This window comes from Hyperoodon ampullatus (genome assembly GCF_949752795.1).
Source record: "Hyperoodon ampullatus genome assembly, chromosome: 7".
Taxonomy (NCBI): domain Eukaryota; kingdom Metazoa; phylum Chordata; class Mammalia; order Artiodactyla; family Ziphiidae; genus Hyperoodon; species Hyperoodon ampullatus.
In genome coordinates, this window is record NC_136920.1 from 7,526,133 (window position 1) to 7,547,062 (window position 20,930).

At 42.1% G+C, this 20,930-nt stretch overlaps 1 protein-coding gene across 13 annotated transcripts in view; it reads right to left on the reverse strand.

Moving 5' to 3' along the window:
* The window catches only part of PPP6R3 (protein phosphatase 6 regulatory subunit 3), a gene marked incomplete at both ends in the record, with an annotated part of 72,087 nt that overhangs the window by 21,407 nt on the left and 29,750 nt on the right, over positions 1-20,930 (reverse strand). For 3 of the 13 annotated variants that reach the window (XM_079709147.1, XM_079709152.1, XM_079709153.1), the window contains 8 exons: positions 366-496; positions 1,365-1,419; positions 3,113-3,159; positions 7,735-7,821; positions 14,389-14,474; positions 16,123-16,238; positions 18,586-18,650; positions 20,016-20,165. In XM_079709147.1, coding sequence (XP_079565273.1) covers positions 366-496; positions 1,365-1,419; positions 3,113-3,159; positions 7,735-7,821; positions 14,389-14,474; positions 16,123-16,238; positions 18,586-18,650; positions 20,016-20,165 — 737 coding nt within the window. Of the gene's footprint in view, positions 1-365; positions 497-1,364; positions 1,420-3,112; positions 3,211-7,734; positions 7,822-14,388; positions 14,475-16,122; positions 16,239-18,585; positions 18,651-20,015; positions 20,166-20,930 lie in introns of all 13 variants that reach the window. The other 10 variants (XM_079709148.1, XM_079709154.1, XM_079709155.1 and 7 more) reach the window with 5 other exon arrangements.

Here is a 20,930-nt window from a genome sequence, read left to right on the forward strand (position 1 = left end):
TTGTAAGAAACAACACATAACTCAGCTGCTGCTCTTATTACTGGTAAGGGAACATTTACTCAAAGCACGATAGGACTACATTCCTCAGCATCATTTCCCAATAAGGAGAGGCTGTGTCACAACGTTTCATGAACTATGTCTAAACACTTCAAGCATTTTCAAGTAGATTACCTTGATTTGTTCACACTGCAGACAAGTGCAGTGGCACCAACTCCCATCAATTTACAAGGGCATCTCTGATCATGACAAAAGCACTGATCTCTAGGTCAAACATATATGTTTGGAGAGGTTACAATGTACGTCTCCTAATAATCATTTGCTTTATGCATTGGATACTATTACTACTGTAACGAACTTTTTTTCACCTTGATCGTCTTTGGGATTCTGGTGTAAATGCAATGTGTTTTTCCTCCCAGATATCTTCCTCATCAGAGCCACCATCATCAAACTGCTGTATTCTTTCCTTACAACATGCTTCAAACAAGGCAATATTTCCCTAAATAAAAATGAGAGAGAAAATCAATTTTAAAATCAAGTTATTTTCCGCAAAAGTTACCAACGTAAATCATCTTCTTCTATATCCTTTAAAAAAAAAAACTGTGCCTATCACATACACCAAGATAAAATGTAAGCATCTAATGTCAGCTTCTGTGTAAGTAACAACAGAAAGTTCCCCCCAAAAGACTGGCTTCAAAACTAGCATACAAGAAACTGAGACTGTCTACGTATACTCACTTTCATCTGGTGAAAGCACCATTTTAATTCTAAGAGCCTCCCTGGCCCACCTACCTAAGATGCAGCCCCAGACCTACCCTAACACAAAAAGCTCTTCTTTTACCGGGCCAGCTAAACAGTGATGAGTGTCATGGTCCAATCGGTTAGTTTCTAACTTATCACAACAGCAGATAAACCATTGGTCTCTCATGTTAAGTGACATAAAAATCAACATTGTGTCCATTCAAATGACACTAATCCTGTGTCAATCTGCTGATGTGGCTGACTTGGCGTTTCAGAACCGCCTGGCGATGAGAGGCTGGCCGTGATCTAGCCCAAGTTTCGCTCCTGGTGACATTCAGCAGATGTAAGAGGCAGCAGGCTGGAGTCAAATAGCAGTCTTTGAAGCTCAATATCTACACTGGTTTTATTAGCCCTGTCACAACTTAAACCAGGGTTGCAAATTCACATGCCCACAGGGGACAGGCAGGTCATGTGAGTGGCTGAAGTCACAGCAATCTAAGACAAAGTTTCCTAGGGCGCAGGGGTCCCAGTGCACACAGCTCTTGTAGGCAGGCTCTGAGAGAACCCCATTCCCACCTGTCCATCTCACGTATGCCTTGTTGCTCGCGACAGGCCTTAATACTTACACTTTCATTTGTATTGAGAGTAAAGTTGATGTCTGATACCCGATCAAAAGAAACACTGTAAACAAAATATAAGTGCAAGAATAGTTAATTATCTATAGACTCAGAAACAGTATTTGTGAAATTCTTCAAATTTAAAATATTTACACTATCATTAAAATCTCTGTTAAGTAACAACAAACAAACTCTGCTTGCATTAAATGATACCTCCTCCCTTGGTATAAGGAATTTACACAGGATGGGAAGGCTGGAATGGAAGCCTTGTGCGACATAATAAGCACACCCTCGAAGCCTTCCTATAAAAGATTTTTAACACCCATGGTAGAAACCATGGTTCCATGGGCCATACTTCATAACCCCAAAAAGGTTATTTGCAAAGAAGAAACAGGTCAAAGCACGAAAAAGGTCACAGAAGCTGTCAGACCCTGAACTTTCTCCAGGTACAGTCAAATTCATACATAAAACACACAGATACCCCTGAAATCTTATGCTATAATATGGCATAGTTAGGAAGAAAGTAGGGAGTAAAAGAATTCAGAGCCTATTAAACAATTTTTGAGTAGGTGGGACTATTTTATAATCCTTAAAAGATTTGTTCTCATCAAACATTGTTCCAAATATCCAATACAAATTCTAAAGAGACTATGGATTCCTAACTAGTAACTCTTAATAAATGAGTCCAGACAGGCAAATGCTGAGATGCCATGTGGGGGAACCTGCAGGCTCTGGTGTGAGCGCTCCTGGGGTACAGACACAAACACCGAGTCCTTGCTCTTTCTGGATTTAAATGAGCCGATTCTTAGGGCAGCTGACAGCCTTCAGCTACTGCTCTACTTACAGTGGAGCCTCCAGGCCCCTGTGCCAACACAGCATGTTGTTTGGCACAATTAGAGTGTGACGGAAAAAGTCTTTTAGCTTCTCACCTGCCATAAACTGCAACTTACGACAAACAACAGCCTCCACTGGCTGTAGTTCAACCAACTACTGAGCATCTACTGCTAGTGGGGAACCCTGAGAGATGCTCGGTGTTGGCGACCATCATCAGGGAGCCCCCGTGAGACAGAACTTGGCCTGGTGAGCTGTCACACACCTCTTGTAAATACTTCATTTATAAATACCCCTCATTTCCCAAGGTCAGATGCTAGAACATTTGTTTTCATTTCTGTGGATGGCCCACACATCTTCTACCCATTAATTCTGCACATTACCAATAATTCCCATTTCTGTGCTCCTCTTTCCCTGACTGCAGAATGAATGAACTTACAGCCTGGCTCTCGGGGGGAAAACCCCAACTCTGCCTTCTGGCTAGTCACCTAGAGAAGAGAACACACATGGGGTAGAGCTGCCCAGCCATAACAGGATGCCCCATTCACTGTGTGCTGTAAAAGAACCACGCCTGCTCAAGCCAGGTCGCTAGGTAACTGACACAGGGATTAACTACTTTAGATGATGTGATCTAGCACTAAAACCTCAAAGAGAAGAACAATGACTGGAGTTCCTACACCTGATACAAATAAACCTCTGTGAAAGATGTCAAGCCCAAGGGCAAGCCTGCTCTGTGGGAGTGACACTCTATTCCTACATGTTGTCTGGGTGCTTCAGGCTGATAGGTTGGAACTGAAGGAACACTTGGAGGGCAGGTTCCTCCCAACTCACGAATGCAAAAGGGTTCCAAGAATCCAGGAGAACCAAAACGTCTCACAAAGAGCAGGAGTGTAGGAGACAGTTTTGCAAACAGAAGATATACTCACTTGCCAATGTCATCTTGATCTGCAAACTTCTCATCGTTGAAGCCAAACTGGTCAATAAAATTGGACGTCATTTGTTGCATCTGATAATCAGAAAAGGCCTGGCAACCCCAGGACCAGTGACAGTGATATAATGATTCTAATGACATTCTACATACTATTTGCTCATTTGTTTTCCAGAAATCATCTTATTTATATAGCCATAGGGCCTAAAAAGTTGGTGTGTTTTTCTAAAAAAAAAAAAATCAAATAATTTCAGACACGATTTACCCCAAAAAGGAAATGTTTGGAATTTGGTCCATAAATTATTCTAATGCACATGTCATGTAAGAAATGTTAAGTGACCACTGACCTCTATTCTGAATTATCTTTAGAGAGAGGTTTGGGTCTAGTTCAAAGGGTGATCAAGTGACATGTGACAGTCTGAAATTATAAGGTGTATCAGTCACCTCTGAACACAACCAACCTTATCTTAAGACCCAACCAATGGTAACCACCCATCCTCCTCCCTCTTTGCATCGCCCCACCCACAGTCCACTACAGCAACATGGCACCAGAGGAAGAATGACTAATAATCACAATCACAATCCTATAACACAATGTTCAGGGACACTTCATTTTCTTTAAAAAAAGATTTAAGGCTCAGAGGCTAGGAAGAGTAGAAAAGTAACTACTATCCTACCTACCTTAGAGAGAGGACAGAAAGTTGTAACACTGATCCAAAATCACTCTGAAAAGCCTACAACACTGAAAGACCCATGCAGGAGTCGGCTCTTGTTTACTACACCGTTTCTAGAGAGCACCAGGCTCACTTGGGTTCTCTTAGGCGAGAAAGGGGGAATGTTAAAACAGACTCCACAAAAACGCTGCTATTCTAATTTCAAACAAAAAGCAGGCCCGGGGGAACAAGCGAGGTCAGCAAACGTGTTCCATGTTCTCAGTCAGGAGTAAAGAACAGATGAAGATATGCAAGTGCCACTCCTCACTCTGCCCTGAGCAATAAGTATGGAGACAAATAACGTGCGTGCTGCCCACGGACAGAGCTGTGTACGGACCTCGCGCAGGCACAAGTAGCAGCTGGCAGCTGAACTAAAAGCGTTGCTCCTGAGGCCACTACTGGGAAGGCCAAGTTCTCCTCGGTTCTCCATCTGAGCAGAGCCCACGGACTCTACCCTGCAGACAAACACTGCAGAAATGCCTCTGCCGTTAATTCCTGATTATTCATTCTGGTGGCAGGGAATTATGGCATGGATAATCCAAATAGTGGATAATTTAAAAATAAACCTTATATTTGGCTTTGGAAGGCATCTTTTCCTTAGGTCTAAAAAATGCTGCATCTAGCTTACCGAGAACTAAAACCTCACTTTTCTCTAACTCGATACCCACCACCCCTCTGTTCACTCTCACACTTTCCCGCTGCTCCCTTTCTTGCCCAAAGAGACAATACTACATGAGCACACAAGCACTTCGGGCCGGCCCCCCAGGGGTGCATTTGGTAAGGCACACCAAAGCTGTGGGAGTTTGGGTGAAAGCAGAACGGTAGGGACAAGTTCTGGGAGGCTGGGCTGAGTTTTGGACATACGAATATAAAATATTATAAGTAGAAAGAAACCAACTCGTCTGAATTTCTTTATCTTTTATAAGGTATGACGCATGGTTGGTAGCTTCAAAGGTGTGGCAAAGAATCACGAAGTCCTTCTTCCGAGCAAGCAGTATAAGCCAGGCTCTGAGTTTATTGACAGATTAGAAATTTGGTTGCACAAGGGGAAAAGGTCCTTTTCAACTGTTTTCTTTTTTTTTTCTTCTTTTTCTTTAAGTGTTTTGTACTTCTAGAGATCATACTGAAAATCTTGTGGGTGTAAAAGGGAAGAAATATTCCCAAGAGTGTTCCTTTAAATGCTTCGTAATACTTTAAATGCTTCATAACAGAATGCAAATACTAAGTGTATTACAAATACATGTGTGAATGCATACATGTACAAACATATAGATACATACACAGATACACATAAACATGCACACACATATCTGCATTGTCTCTCTTCATCTATGGGGGGAGATATATAGCAGCTGACAGACACAGCCTCCACGTAGTAACGCAGAGGAAAAAGAAAACCAACAAACCGTAGTCCTCATTAGTTCTGAGTCTACTGTAGCCTCTGGGAAGATAAAACCAGCAAAGAACTTAGGTTTCAAATCTGATTTTGACTAATAAAGCCATCGAGGCTTACTAAACCCACATAAGTGAAGACTGCTACTGTATTCTATTTAAAGCTTTATGAAAGTGTTTTGGACTCAGAGAAATCCAAACCTGGAAAGCACCATACAGTTGTGCAATTATTAAAAACTTTTAATTAAGCAAAAAAGGGGAAAAAACCCCACACGTCTCAGAACTGTCATCCTGGACAAAGCCAGGGACTGTTCAAGTCACTGAGAAGGGAGCCCACCGCTTTCTTAAGTAAATCTCTTGGGTGGACCCACCTGGGCAACAGAAAGTCCCCATCCACAGACCTGATGGCCTGTGAACAAGCCTGTTGGGGACGGGGGCAGCGGGAGCGGTGTCCACCCTTGGCAGCCAGCCCTAGCTCTTCAGACACCGCACGAGGAAGACCTCCTCACCCTTTACCCTGTGAGGCAGCCTTAGGAGGAGGAAGAGTCAAGCTCCGGAGGTGAGGAAACCAGAAGGGGCACCAAGGCTGTGAGCACACCCCAAGCCAAGTATGGCCCCCCCAGGTCTGTTAAGTGAGCTGCCCTAAGCTCTCTGTACTCGAGCGTTACCAACAGACCTAGCTTTAGATGTGAATGAGAACCTCAAATTGATATATATAAACTGATTATAAAGGAGACCAGCATGAAATTCCTACATTAACCTAGATTTGGTATTCTTAAATTCAGAAAAAAATGCTTTGGAGTATGTTTATTTTCAAAATGATCCATGACTGGTGTATAGTTTAAACGTGCAAAGAGAAGTTTACTGGAAGGCTGTCAATCAGAAAAGAATAATTATTCTTCCTACTTTTACAGGGTTACATAAACTGGATAAAACCCACAGGAACAGTAGCTTGGTGTTAAGGCAGTTTGGTGACTGGGCTTGCCTTATATGCACATCAGCAGTCAAAGCAAAAAAATGTCAGGAAATTCTCCCCAGAAAAGCTATGACCCTGTAACCAGATTTCAAGAGATGTAAGGGAATCCACTTTCCTGGTACCAAAATGTCACCAGTTCCCGATTAAATCAGTTGCCCGGAAGTTCCGAGTTTATTAGCTTATTTACAAATAGATGTTTAAGGGCATTCTTTTTCTTAAAGCTATTCGCCAGGTCAAAATCGTCTTGAAAATGTACACTGTACACCATCAAGCTTCTTTGTAGGGGTGGAGCAATGTGTAGCACTGGGGTTCAGACCAGGACGAGGGGACCAATTCAATACTGTCCAGGCGCTCCAGGGTCGGGCAAGGATTGCTCAAAGGCATGAGGGCTCACAGTGAGCCAGCTGGGCCTACGGGGTGGCCACTGCTGCCGGACAGCAAGCCAAGGTGAGAGGTGGCAACAAGGCCCTGCTGCTCGACAGCTCCCCGCCCCTCTCCTTGGGAGGCTGGCTTCCAAAGGGCAGTGTCAAGAATCAAGAGAAGCCTGCCAGCCACCAAAATGCTACCTCAGGCCTAGCCTGAAAACATGAATGTTAAATTGCCTTAGTATCAAGCCAAGAAACTGCTTAGCTCAACCTACACCAGAGTCTGTCAGTCTACTTGGACACCGAAAGGCAAGGCCAGCCAGCATAAGCATCAGAAGCTTCATCCTGACCTTGGTAAAAGGGGCTTAAAGATGGAGAAAAAGGAAGCTAAGCAACGTTCAGTGCCAGGTGGGAAGGTGACTACGCTAATTCCACTGCCACCCAAATCAACTGACAGGCTAAGACCTGGTCCTGACTAAGGGCAACTTCTTCATACGAAGAGCTGATAACTTTCAAAGGGGCTCTTCTCTATTTAGCTCCCAAACCTGATACCCAGTGGAGATAGTGAAATCATTCCTCACCTCCCCAAGAACCACCAATGGATGATAAATCAGCACATTTATTTCTATATCCTGCTCTCTCCCCCACAAAGATTACCAGCAGCTGATAAAAGCGATGAATTTGGGAACAGGAGGACAGGGTGGCAATGAATTACTTCAATTACAACTTAACTTAGATGTCACTACACAATTTGAAGATACTGGAAACACGTAAGCCATTTGGGGTTCAGGAATATTGTGAAAGTTACTTTCACTGACGTTAAACAAGTCTTTTTATTCTTATCCACAGACCTCTACTGCAGGAACTGTCTACTGTGCAGGTCTGCATAATGCGTATGTCTGAGGTGCTTACTGAACTGTTCAGTTCATTCAAATCTCCTGAAAATTTACCCATCATCATTATCAGATCTGAAGAAACATTCCCTGGAATTACAATCAACATAAACCTTCCTCTCATGTACCCAACACTTCCTCTTTTAAATGTCTTTGCCTAGCTAACAGGTTAACCCCAAATCACAACCTAATGCATGTCTCACTCCAACGCTGATTCACAAATGGCAACTAAACTAAGCATTTAAAATAAAACAAAAAGCAAAACTTTAGGCATGACTCACTTGCTGCAAAGAAGAATCCTGTGAGAAACCCGTTTCTTTAAAGTCAATTTCATCATCACTGGATGAATGAATATGGCAGGTTGTAACCTATATGCATAGAAATGTAAAAAACTATTTAACAGAGAAAAGTTTTGGACATTTGTATCAGCATTTTTACGGAAAAATCACATTTAGTTTTTCTCTCAATGTGTTAACAATAGCAGGAACAAAAGTAAGTAACAGCTAAGTTGTAAAAATCCACCCAATAATTCAAGGGTACACTTCACTCAACCGGATGGTTTGGCTACCTCTCCTTCTGCTGCCCACCTGTGGTTACCTGACTCACGATTAACAGCACCAGAAAGCATGCGAGAGATGAGGTACTCCACTTAAGTGATTTTGGTAATTATCTCCAATTAGACGTTTACAAAGGGAGGGAAGAAGTTAATGGCTCAGATAAAATATAAAAATAATTAAATATGCCAAGCCTGAAGGGGAAAGTTGCAATTCCCAGGGATCACTAATGAGCCACTAGAAAGGTCAGGTTTAATACAACCATTTCACTTTAAATTCTTGCATTTCTTGCCCATTCTAAGAAAAGCCTTGTTCATAAATGCTAAATATGACTTAGGTCAGTAGTCCCCTGCTCATTACAAGACCCCATGTCTTCTGCCGCTTAAAACGTAACCCCCTGCCCTCACAACTTAAAACCAACTCACATTAATAAGCAAAAGCATAAACACGAACTGCTCACCAATCCATGGTAAGTGATTTTTATTAATTCATAAATGTATTAACAATTAGAAACGAAGATATACAAATGGCTAAGCACCATACTAATGACAGTAATTGCTCTACAGCAAGTAATAAATATGAACAGTCTGTAAAATTCTAAGAACAAGCACTATACTTCTAAGGGTAACTTACACTGTATTTTCTGAGTTATTCGTCCCGTACTTTTTGTAGAAGTGTTCTGGGCAGAGAGCACTGTCCTTGGGGGAGACACAAGCAGCCGTTACCTGCCAGCCCTTGAAGCTGTGCCTAGAAGCCTAGAGTTATAGACACCAGCCTGGTTTGCTTTGTGATGTTCCAACACTGATTCAAGAAGCCCAAAGTAGGATCCAACTGAGTTTGTACGTGGTATGGCTTATGAAATTCTGAATAAATCACTGCCTGAATAAAATTAATCTCTTTTCCCTTTGTCTGGCTATCTTTGGTGAAGATACTGAGTCCAAGTGAATAACCCAGTGTTTCCAATTAATTCCCTCTCCATCCTCCCTAAAGTATAGAGGAAGCATTCACACTAATTTTGAATCTGGCCTGATGAAATCAAAGGCAGACTTTGTGATCAATGAAGGGAACCTGCTTGAGTCGACCGTGGCTTTAGCAAGCTGGTGGGAAGGATATGGGGGTGAGGGTGTTCTAGGAGAGCCCAGCCAGGATGCAAAAAGGAGGTGGTGGAATACTGCTTGGTCACGGCAGCTGGCACCTTGCAGGGCAACTGCAGTCAAGAGCAGGTCAAGCTGTTCCACTGCAGTGGATTTAGGAGCTTCGGGCAACTTGGCTGGCCAGTACAAGAATCATATTAAGCCCATGTGTGTTGTAGGGGTGCAGCACCACGGGGGGCGGGGAGGGCACAAAAACAGAAGACAATTCAAAGAGCAAGCTCGGTGAACTAGAGAGAAAAAAAAGGAGCTGACTACTCCTAGTATGTCTTGTTGTTTAAGTTCAAAAAGGATATAATGTGTCCTCATTCATACTTTTTGCTACAAAATAAGATTTCATCAGGTCATTAATTAAAATAAGCAACTAGCTTCTGTTGAGCAACTACTATGTGCCAGACACTGTGACCCCCTTATATATTCTCCTTAACTTGTATCCTCAAAGCAATTAATTTTTTCCTCCAAAAAGAAACTACTGTTTTACCAAGTTATTATTAATAATAACACAATGCCTGCACACGTTCTCAATTATGTTTTTAAAAGATGTGGGGACTCTGATTCTACCTACACCACACCCAGTCTGAAATCGTTATTAATAGAATGAGCTAAAAGAGCATTTAATTTACCTACAGGGGAAAACTTGTTCATCTCAGTCCCTGATCTAAGCTTCCAAAACACAACCCTTCTGAGGCATCTTCAGCTCAGTAAATGCCTCTTTCATTCCTCTTCTTCCAGCTAAAATCTTAGTCATCTTGTTTCTTCTGTCTCACCCACATCTGTCCACTCTACTGTCAAAAGGGAACCTAAAATCCCACCACTTCTCATCAAGTCTATTATCACCTCCTTAGTGGAAAGTTTCTCCCTCGTCTGGATTAACACTATATTAGGCAACTAACCAGTGTCCCTGCCTCGACCTTGTGTCCCACTACAGTCTATTCTCAATCCAGCAGCCACAATGATCTTTTAAATCACTGACATCAAATTGTGTCACTTTTCATTTAGTTCCGAACCTAACGGTTTCATCTCACTAAGATCACAACCCCAGGAGCCTGCCGTGAAGCTGCATGAGATCTGACCCGCAGAACCCCTAAACCTCTCCTCCCATCCTCTCCCTGGCCCGCTCTGATACAGCCACACGGGCGCTGTGCCGGCCTCTGCACCCGCTCTCCCTCCCCCACTTCCCTCCAGCCTCTACACAAATGTTCTCCATGGCGTTTTCCTAGACCACCTAATTTTAAATTGCACATCTGCCCAAAACACTCCCCGACTCCCTCCCCCTAGGTTACCCTCCATCTCCACTGAGGCACGGATTTTTGCCAATCTTGTTTAGTGCAATATCCACAGTGTCCAGCACACAGCAGCCCCTCAAATATTTCACGAATACTAGTAAATCACTAAATGAGAATACAGAATCATAACTTTAAAAAAAGGAACAAGTACAGAAGAACATTCTTGCCAAGCAAGATGCATTCTAAGTAAACTATACTCTTGATGCTGCAGTGAAAAAAAAGCTTTTGAGTTGTTACCTTCTTTCATAATAAAATTTCAGTTTTATTAACTGTCGTTAAAAGAAAAAGCAAGTAAGAGTTTTCTTCATCTTGGCTGATTAGGTTGCTAGGAGAATCCTAAGTATGACTTGATAACTGGTAACTTGATAACTGGTGACCTCCAGTGAAAAGTGGAAGCTACAGACACTTGCTCCTTGCTGCACGTGGTCCCACTGTGGACCCCCAGCACTTACATGACCTGGGGATGGTTAGAAACGCAAACCCTCAGACATTCCACCTTGACCTGCTGTATCTCCAGGCAATTCATACATGCATGTCTGTATTACTCTACACAACCTCCATAAACTATCTCCTAAACTACCTCAACCTTAAAAAAAAAAATCCTCACCCTTGGAGAGGCAGGCCGAGAATGAAACAAACTCAATTTTCCAAAGTCAGTACAGAAACACTGCCTATGTTATCTAAATTTACTCTATCTAAATCCTTACCAATTTTTACAGTTTGGGAGCTTAGTCAAAACAATGCGGCCTCTGGATATAATTAAAACACCAAATTTTACTCGTGATAAACTCCCAACATAAAAACATAAGCTATATCTTATTCATATACTTTGGCATGATGGGGTCAGAAGATTAAAGTACTTCAAAGATCTCAGAGAGAAGGTAATTCAAATGTTGCCCTAGAAGTGATAGGAGCTGGAAGACAGATGCTGCCCTAGAAGATGGCAGGAGCCTGGGGCTGGCACAGCTTATCCTACATAACCGAGCAAGTCCTCAGGCCCACAGCCAGTAGAATAGGTGAGTGTTTGCTGTATAAATGAACAAATCCTGGCTGTGGCTAGAAAACAAAGAACAGGCCAGGGCAACCTAACAATGCACTAACTCAAGCATTTGGTGCTGAACTACAGGTTGACCCAAGTCCTATGAATATACCTGAAATAATTCCGAGAGGTATCTGAGCCATCATCCTAAAACCAACTAAATCAGGGCAGTGTATCTAATCTATCTATTTGGGGAGGGAGGTAGGGAATAAGCAATCTATTATTTAACTGCCAATTTCAGTGATGAGTATGCCTGCAACAATTAGAAGGGATATGCTTTTATTTGGACTTTGCACTACACGACCTAGTGGGCATGACACTTCTGTATGACATTTTTGCAAGGGCAACACCCACTGCATGTACCAAACTGTGTTTATAATAATATTCACAACAGCACATTTTCCCTGGAACATGTGGGATATAGCCTGAAACATTCTGGGCAGAAAATGAAGAGCCTGGAGGCTACAGTTCAACTCTCCTTGGCAGCCCAGGATTAATGTATAAGGATCCTTAAAAACTTGGAATACCCATATCCCTAAAAATACTACAAAGCAAAATTCCCTATTAGAAGGACTTAAGACTAAGTAGAGGTTAGTACTGGGTATTTGAAACCAAGGAAGTGAAGAGGTCCTGAGAGATCAACACAAAAGTCTCAAGAAACAACAAAACCATAGAGTGGGGCTAAGTCAACAAAGAATATGAGCAATGCTAACAGGGCTCTATGTATCTGACCACTTTTGCTATATAAGCGAACTTCTCCTTCTTCTGTTTTACTGTGGATTATCTATGTAGTCCAAGTATTACAGCAGAAAGTGCAATAGGCAAAGGAGAACTGAGCTTCAATCAGCGTGATAGGTGGAGCCCGTGATGATTTTTTCCTTCAACACAGGTGTAAATGTATGTCTAGATGTGTCTGACCCAAAAGAGCTGTGCACTAATTATGCAGGGCAAGCCCAGGCTCCTGTGTGTGGACATACACGACATTACACACAGTTACAGACTAGATCACTGACGGCATCGTGCAAAGTAGCTGAGTGCTACCTGAACTGCAATGAAGTCCATCTTTATAAATATTTAAACTACTCACAAAAGAAATCTGCTTGAATTACCAAAGATAACTTTTTAAAAAAATCCTGATAACAACAAGTTTAACTGGACATGCTTTACTTCTACCTCTGAAGTCAATCTAAAGGTAATTTTTTTTAAAGCTTTAACTATTTTTTTAAATTAATTAATTTATTTTTGGCTGTGTTGGGTCTTCATTTCTGTGCAAGGGCTTTCTCTAGTTGTGGCAAGCGGGGACCACTCCTCATCGCGGTGCACGGGCCCCTCACTATCGCGGCCTCTCCTGTTGTGGAGCACAGGCTCCAGACGCACAGGCTCAGTAGTTGTGGCTCACGAGCCCAGTTGCTCCGCGGCATGTGGGATCCTCCCAGACCAGGGCCCGAATCCATGTCCCCTGCATTAGCAGGCAGATTCTCAACCACTGTGCCACCAGGGAAGCCCCAAAAGGCAATTTTTAACGAAGTTTCCCAAACAAGATCAGAATTAATACTCCTATTTCTTTATGAATAAGAAGCAAGACAAAAATCCCCTTCAAGGAGACCACATTTCCTGCATTCTTAACAAGGAATCAATCTGGGAAGCTCTAAAATGAAAAGGTTCAATTTAACAGTATGAGAGAACAATTTCACCTACAATAAGACCCTGATGACCCAGAATTTTAACCAATTTGACTGGGGGAAACAAAACAATGTACAGTGGGTAATACATTCATTAAAAGTTACTTAACCCTTCCTTGATCCCTCAGGGCTGTGAATGCCATTTCCTCCGTTGGGCTGTGACACCCTGAGACAATAAGGGCCACCAAATCTATTTTAACTAAATGGCCCCCCACGGCTCCCTTTCTACAGTTCTCTCTCAACTTCATAATTCTTCCAGCTCCTAATACCTAAGAATTCTCTCACTATATCCACCTGAACAAGCCACCAACCTGTCAAGAGTCTGGAAAAAGATAACCAAACTTGTTAGACAATCTGCAAAGCAGGAGGCATCGGGCCCTTCGGGCAGGTGACGCAGGATGACTAGTGACCGCTCTGCAGCACCACCCCACCCCGTTTCTAGGCTCTGCTCTGAGCAGATAAGGCTGCCTAACAATCGAGGTGTTACCGTATATTAGAAACGCAAGACTGCGGCTGCTGAATTTCAAATACAGAATTAAGTGCCTGACACACCTACTTCCATGTAGAGTCAAGGCCACCACCTCAACTATCAGCTGGCATGTGCCTGCAAAAGGAAATGCTTTTCCTTGAAAAGCAAAAGCAATACTTACCTTAAAACTCAATGTATTAAAGAAAACAAAGACTACATTCCAAAGTCCAATATAATTTTAAAGAATATTATCAATGCCATTATTCCCTGGCTCAAAGTACCAATCTATTAAAGCTGGGGTTTCAAAGTCATCTATAAAATTCTCCCCCACTGGGACTGACTTTAATGAGGGTCAACTCAACTCAGTAACATTAGAAAATATCGAATACTTAGGTTTTCTAACCACCCGGGGTTATTTAGGCATAAGGCAACAAACCCAACACAGTAAAAGGAAGGCTAGAGGCTGCTCTGTTGAGGTGCCTGGGGAGCAGGGCACTGAGGGAGGTGGAAACCGAGTACAGTGGGAGCAGGTATGCGTAGCTTCTTTGTACCCTTACGTCATCCCAAGCAGGAATTGGAAGTTGACTAGACAAATTAGCAAGAGTACGGTGGGCACTGACCTCTTTTACTGGTAAGAAACGTGAGCTTGGCCTACAATTATCAGGCCAAGTGGAAGATGTCTCACATCTTTCTGAATAGACGGGCAAAGGCCAAGAGCACTGAAATCACAGAAATGTAACCTTGTAGAACCTACTAGATCTACCGTGTTCCTCTTGTTAGTTTCTCCTAAGGAGCTTGTGCAGAACGTCTCCCATCGTTCCCTGACTTCGTCTGGAAGATCTTCAGAGGGAGAAAAGGAAAAAAGCATTAGCACTACAGTGACTTGCACACAGACAAATAAACAGGTAACTCGATAGGGCACCACCCATGTGGTTCCTCAAAGGCGAGCAAGCCCTGCAGGCTGAGCTCTCAGAGGGACGGGGTATAGCCATGCTCAGTCTGAACCCCGAGAACTTTTCAGGAACCCCCTCCCCACCACGGCCTATGCGTGATGCCAAGAGCCCTAAGCAGTTCTTTGAATTCAACAAGTTTTTAAAGACCTTTTGGTAAAAACTTAACCTGGAAAATATGTTTCCAATAAGTTCCCTGTAAAGGTAACAGTCTTTAAGGTGGGGGTAAAAGCAGTTTTGCTCCATGGTCATGTGAGTTTAGGAAACACTGCAAATCTCAGCTCTTGCGCACTTTCTTGAGACACTCTGACTGGCATCTGGCCAATGAATGTCCCACGGAACCCAGTTTGGCTTCTCAAATTGCTCAAAGATAATGTTTCCTAAATGTTTGTGTCATAGGCCAACATATGGATACGTATGCAATACTGAGAGCTACCTTCTACAGAAATTGTAAAGAAAAGGATACACAAATACTTTTCTGAGAAAATGAAACTATAGCTGTAATCTTGGAGGCCTCACTAAGGTTGTCATCTGACAATTCTGGTTTAAACACACGTGTGTACACACCCTTACAAAGGCAAGCAACTTCCATAAAACGAAGACTGATGTAAAAAAAAAAATCATACACATGGCCAATTCATGTGCACAGCTAAGGACAAAGTGTGATGATCTGGCTAACATCTCGCTCAAGAAGCAAAATTACAGGTGGGCTAGCCCCAATTTGTCCATCACTGGGCCACAACTATACTTTTCGTGCACATTCAATAGGTAACAGCCTCTTGAACACAAACATTCTTAAGAGAGAAATAGTAGGATAGACTGAGAGATGATTTTCAGCAAGTTAATAACTGAATAAATGCTGTACACAGAGGTTGGAGATGTTTTGCCTTCAGAGCAAGTCACAGGACTAGTAATCCCACTGGGACCAAACCTGGAGCACACAGAGTGCTTGATGCTCTCATGTGGGAGGAGATGGACTCAAGGCCTTGGTGCCAGCGTAAAAGGCATCACTACGGTTTCTTCCAAGTAACCTTGGGCTGATTAAATTCAAATGCTAGTGCAGAAAGAGTCCTTTAGGATATTGGCTAATATCGTTCATTTTAGTAATAAAGAGATGGAAAAAATGCTGTTAAATGCTTTAATATGCCCATTAAAGGAGCTCAATCCATAGGCTATGTAGGGGACTTCAGAAGAAAATAAAAAGCAAGAGTAATTGTAGCTCAAGTGGCTCAACTGTCAGCCTACGAGTACTTCAAGCTCAAAGGAATGGTTTAGTGAGCAACACCCTTAGAGAATGAAAGTGGGTAACTAGTTACCGGCTGAGCCTGCCAATACTTAATAAAAGGACTGCAGAACTGAGAACAGAGATACAGCAAAAATATATATTGTTCAAACACATTCTCAAGAGCCTCATTCAAATCTCGAGATAATATAAGGAAACTCTTCAGACAGCTATTTAAAAAGCTATGAATATTTCCACTTTACTCTTAAATCATTTCTCCAACAAAAATGTAATGAAAATTCCATAAACCCATTACCTTTGATGAGCTGCTGTACTAAGGCGCTGTTGGGGCCCTTATCAGTGCTGTGCACGATGCAGTTGGCTATCCTTGTCAGGTGTCCCATGTAGCCATGCCGTCTTCCTCCTTCGGCTCTACCAGGGGTAAAGGACAAATATTCAGACTCCTGAGAGGATGGAGTGATGAACAGCTTGGTAAGTACAGTGGATTTAAGCAATTCTTCTAAAAACTGAGGCACTAAAGACAAGAACAGGTGGAAAAAGAGGGTGTGTAATATAACCAGGTTGGGGTAGGGGTCGGGGGTGGGAGTGTGGCAGCAACTGCCTACTCAAAAGACTACATTGTAGCCTCAGTCAACAGGACAAACTCTGTTCAAAGACTCAAACCAACCATGCTCAGTAACATAGTATCTTTAAAAACAAAACCCCATTCACTGATGCCTAATGATTCTGTGACTTTCCTTCCTATCTTTCTGTGAAACTATTTTTCAGACTTTAAACAGATTGTAGGGAAATGAGGTGAGAATTCTGCTGGTTCCTTTTGCTAAGACATCAAATTTTAATTGTATCAATCAATCATCGAGATAGTCATCTACCAATGGCATTTCTCAAGTTAAAATATTAGCTGATTTGAGGACCTGGCCAAGATGAGAGGTAGTCAACTTGTATCTGGCCCACTTCCCACCTGGACATGGACATTCACATTATTCCTCACCCCTTCCCCACTTAGAGTCCAATCTTCACAACTATGACCCATCTTTACATTTAGACAAACTTTTCACATCACAGTGATTTCTCCGCCCGAATATTTACAAAGTGTCAAGTCTTTAAATTCTATGAAACAAAAGACTTTTGATTGCAGACAGGAGGGAACAAACGCAAGAGATCTTTGCTTCAAGGGAGAATCTTTCAGGAGTCACTAAGAAAAACCATACTGTGCTTGTAGGCTTGCCTGGAAAATGAAATATCTGCTAATAAGCTTAGTAGAGGGCCTGGGAATACCTAAGGGTCTGAAGGCATAAGGTTGACCTCAGCTGAGCTGCTATGAGCCTCTTTCAGTTTTCATAGTAAGATCCCACGACCCGAGCGTTCCTTCTGGGCAAATTCTTAGTCAGAAACTCTGGTATTCCCTCAAACCCTCACAAGGGAAAACAAACACCCATCTCCAAGTTTTTTGGCCCAAGGCTCCGGATTTTCTTTAGGCTTCCTGTTCAGGGAAACCTTAAAAAGCTCTTTCAGGACTCCCCAGGAGGGGAGGAATGGTATTAGCCAGGCCTTCAGAGGATGGAGCTCACGGGGAGCACAGCACACGGGACACCTCGGCACTGGCGAGACGAGGAGGCAGAGAGAGGAAGGGGCTCAAGGAAGGCTAAGGTGGGGCAGACACATAACCAGAGACGCCACTCTGGCCACAGACAGCACCCCAAAGGAGCTCCATTTGGAGGAAAGTATCTGAGGTCCACCAAGACTGAACCCCTGCCACCCTCAAACTACACGCCACCTTTCGCCACCCAGAGTCAAAGCAAAGCCCTATCGGTGTTTAGTAAGCAATTTTAAAAAACCAAACCCCAGAAAACAAAGCAAACGGCTCCCGTGAGTTACCTAGCTCTCCTGGGCACTGCAAGAGACATCTGAACAGAGACACAGAGCAGGGAGATCCTGAGAAAGGTTAGACTATAAAGGGGCATGTGACAACTTTATGGGGTGATGGAAACGTTCTGTGTCTTGTCTGTGATGGTTACATGACTGAATGCATTTGTCAGAATTCCTAGAAATGTATACCCAAAAATGTATACTTCAATAAACCTGACTTAAAAACAAACACAAGAAGTATACCTTGAGAGTGTTTCCCAAACATACCCACCTGCTTCAGAATCTATGGGACGGCATAAAAGCTCCCAGGGCATTAGAGAGGAATGCTGTTTCAGACAACACCGCTAGGGAAAAAAACTCTGTGTAACAAAGCTACTCACATGCAGCAACTAATACTTCAGGTAATCTTGCCAATCAGCTAACGGAAATTTTCTAAAAAAGGAAATACTACGCAATTTTACCCTCCCTCTAGTTCCATGCACAAAGTGACTCTTTTCTTCCATGAGAACCCGGGGTAACAAGGACAAAGGTGCTGATTAAGGAGGACGTGACTTTGTAATTCTTTTCCTTCAACTCCCCATTATTCTCAGAAAAACAGCCATTCAGAAAGGACCAAGAAGTTGCAAAGGCAGCAACAGAGGTGGGGAGTACTCCCAACCCCTGTTCTTTCAAGACAGGTAGAAAGACAGGGGGATCTAAAAGTAAATTACTAGAAAAATATCCGTTACAATTAAATAATCTGGAAGTCCCAAGAGAACCATTTGTAACTGTAAAGTGGCCTGTACCATGTAATTATATTATATTCATTGTTCCCTGTCTAGGGCAAGGGAGTATATTTTCTTCAAATTAAAAATCAAACTGAACTCCTATCAGAAAACAATTTACTTACTGTTTCTTCTCGTTCATTTCCCAGGCGTCAAGTATTCGTTCTATCAATTGACATTTTTGAAAGAGCTGAATAAAAAGGAACGTTCCAGTTTAACATTGACATAAATGTCAAAGTGTCAAATTTTTAAAGTGAAACACAACTCTAGTTAAACAGAAAAGTGATACCTATCACTTTATACATATAACCCAGCAAGCCTAATACAGCTGTGAATTACTGGCTAAATCAGATGCACCGTGAAAATAAATTTACTCAAGGGCCCCAGAACACTACAGGGATTCAAGACAGGATCTATGCCTTTAGCAGTGAACCTACCAGGAAATAATATATTTCAAGTACTGCTACCAGTGAGCAGCTGGCCTAAAAGCAAAGCCAGGTTTTACTCTGAAATGGAATAAAGAAAATTATGCCTCGGCAAAAATTTAACTCACAATCCACAGCAATACTTGTACATTTTAAATGCGAGCAACACTTACTTCTCTATGAGCTAACATTACTGCATTCGTATTAAAAATAGGTGTGGCTTGCCAAACTTCCGCACGCCAATGACCAGTGCTGTGGGCTGCATTATCGAATGTGCACAGCCAGTCTTATTCAAATGTCATTTGTCTTCCCCATCTACTTGGTTACTCCAGGTTAGCCTTTCCCATCTTCAAGGTTTGGGCGTAACCCAGTATGAGCTAGAGAATGTCACACAATCACAGAACTTCAGAGCAAGAAGAAACCTGAAGACTGACTTAGTAAAATCACCTCATATTTAACAAAAGAAAACAGACCCCCAGAAAAGGCTTCCTCGACGCTGCCTGAGAACTCACTTCTCCCAACTTTCAGTCATAAATTCAGCACTAGAAATTAAAACTCTGGCAAGCCAAATAATTGGTTCAATTGTTTTCTGCAGTATTTAAATTTGCATTGTTCTTTTAATCTCCAAAAGATTTCTAAATCTTCAAATTTATTAATTTTCCCAAATAAGCAAGCCACTTAGCCTTTTTTTTTTTTTTTTAAGTTCATCTAATGGTTAACTGTCCAGGATATGATTTACAGAACCACTGGTTAAAAGTATCACTACAATGAAAATGGGCTTCCCTGGTGGCGCAGTGGTTGAGAGTCCGCCTGCCGATGCAGGGGATGCGGGTTCGTGCCCCGGTCTGGGAAGATCCCACATGCCGCGGAGCGGCTGGGTCCGTGCGCCATGGCCGCTGAGCCTGCGCATCCAGGAGCCTGTGCTCCGCAATGGGAGAGGCCACAGCAGTGAGAAGCCCGTGTAACGCAAAAAAAAAAAAAAAAAAAAAAGTATCACTACAATGAAAATAAGTTAAATAGTCAGACTCTGAAATCTAACCTCCCACCCTTAAACCTCAATTCACTTCACACCTTAAGCAGAAAAATGCTATGACCAGGAGTGGCAGAAAAAAGACACCAAGTAAGCTTACATGTTTCAATAACAAATTGTCACCAGTGGAGTCTTGATCAGTAATTGTGCTATTTTCTGTGTTTTCAAAAGGACTTGCAAGAATCAGTGCAATACAGATTTCCACTTGTGTGTGTAAAAAGTTATTCCATGTGTATTTGAAGAACATGTCCTACAAAAAAAGAAAAATAATGCTTTCTTTTATTCAGTCTCCTCCATGTTTAAGCCACTACATCAACACACTCACCAAATAATGAATTAATAAAGTGAAAATGATGTGTTCCTAGTACAATAGGACAAATGAAAAGGAACACATTTTATCTTAAATGCAGTTTAAAATGCCTTCATAGACTAAATAGCATGGTATCTACTCATTCAACATGTCAGAATTTGCATGGATCTAATAGAGACCAACAATAAACAAATAAAGAGAAGACAATAATAAATTTCTCAAACAGAAAGAGAGTGTCTTTTTGTTTTCAATATGACTAATACAGATATTAAGTTCAGCAGATTTCCAATAATTTTCAAAGAAATTTATGAGAATTTCATTTTGCCTCAACAAATGTTTACTGATGACTTCTGAGCAGCACACAGTGCTAGGTGCAACACGGGAGACAGACAAAAATACGGTCTCCAATTTTGAGGTGCTCACACCTTAAAAAAAAATAACCACTCGGGCATTCAAAACTCATAGAACTATCAGTGGATAGAGCAAAACAAGAAAGGTATGAGAGGTGGTGACGTGCGGAACTCCTGGAGGTGCAAGGCTTTTCCAGATTACCCGAAAAGGTAACAGTAGCACAAAAAAAGGAAAGACAATTCCAAAAAGCACAAATGCATAAAGTATGTATTCAGGATAGCGTTGAGTCTTGGTTATCTAATCTCAAAATGAAAAGATAATGATTAATGACCCATTTAGGAGTTTTATCAAATT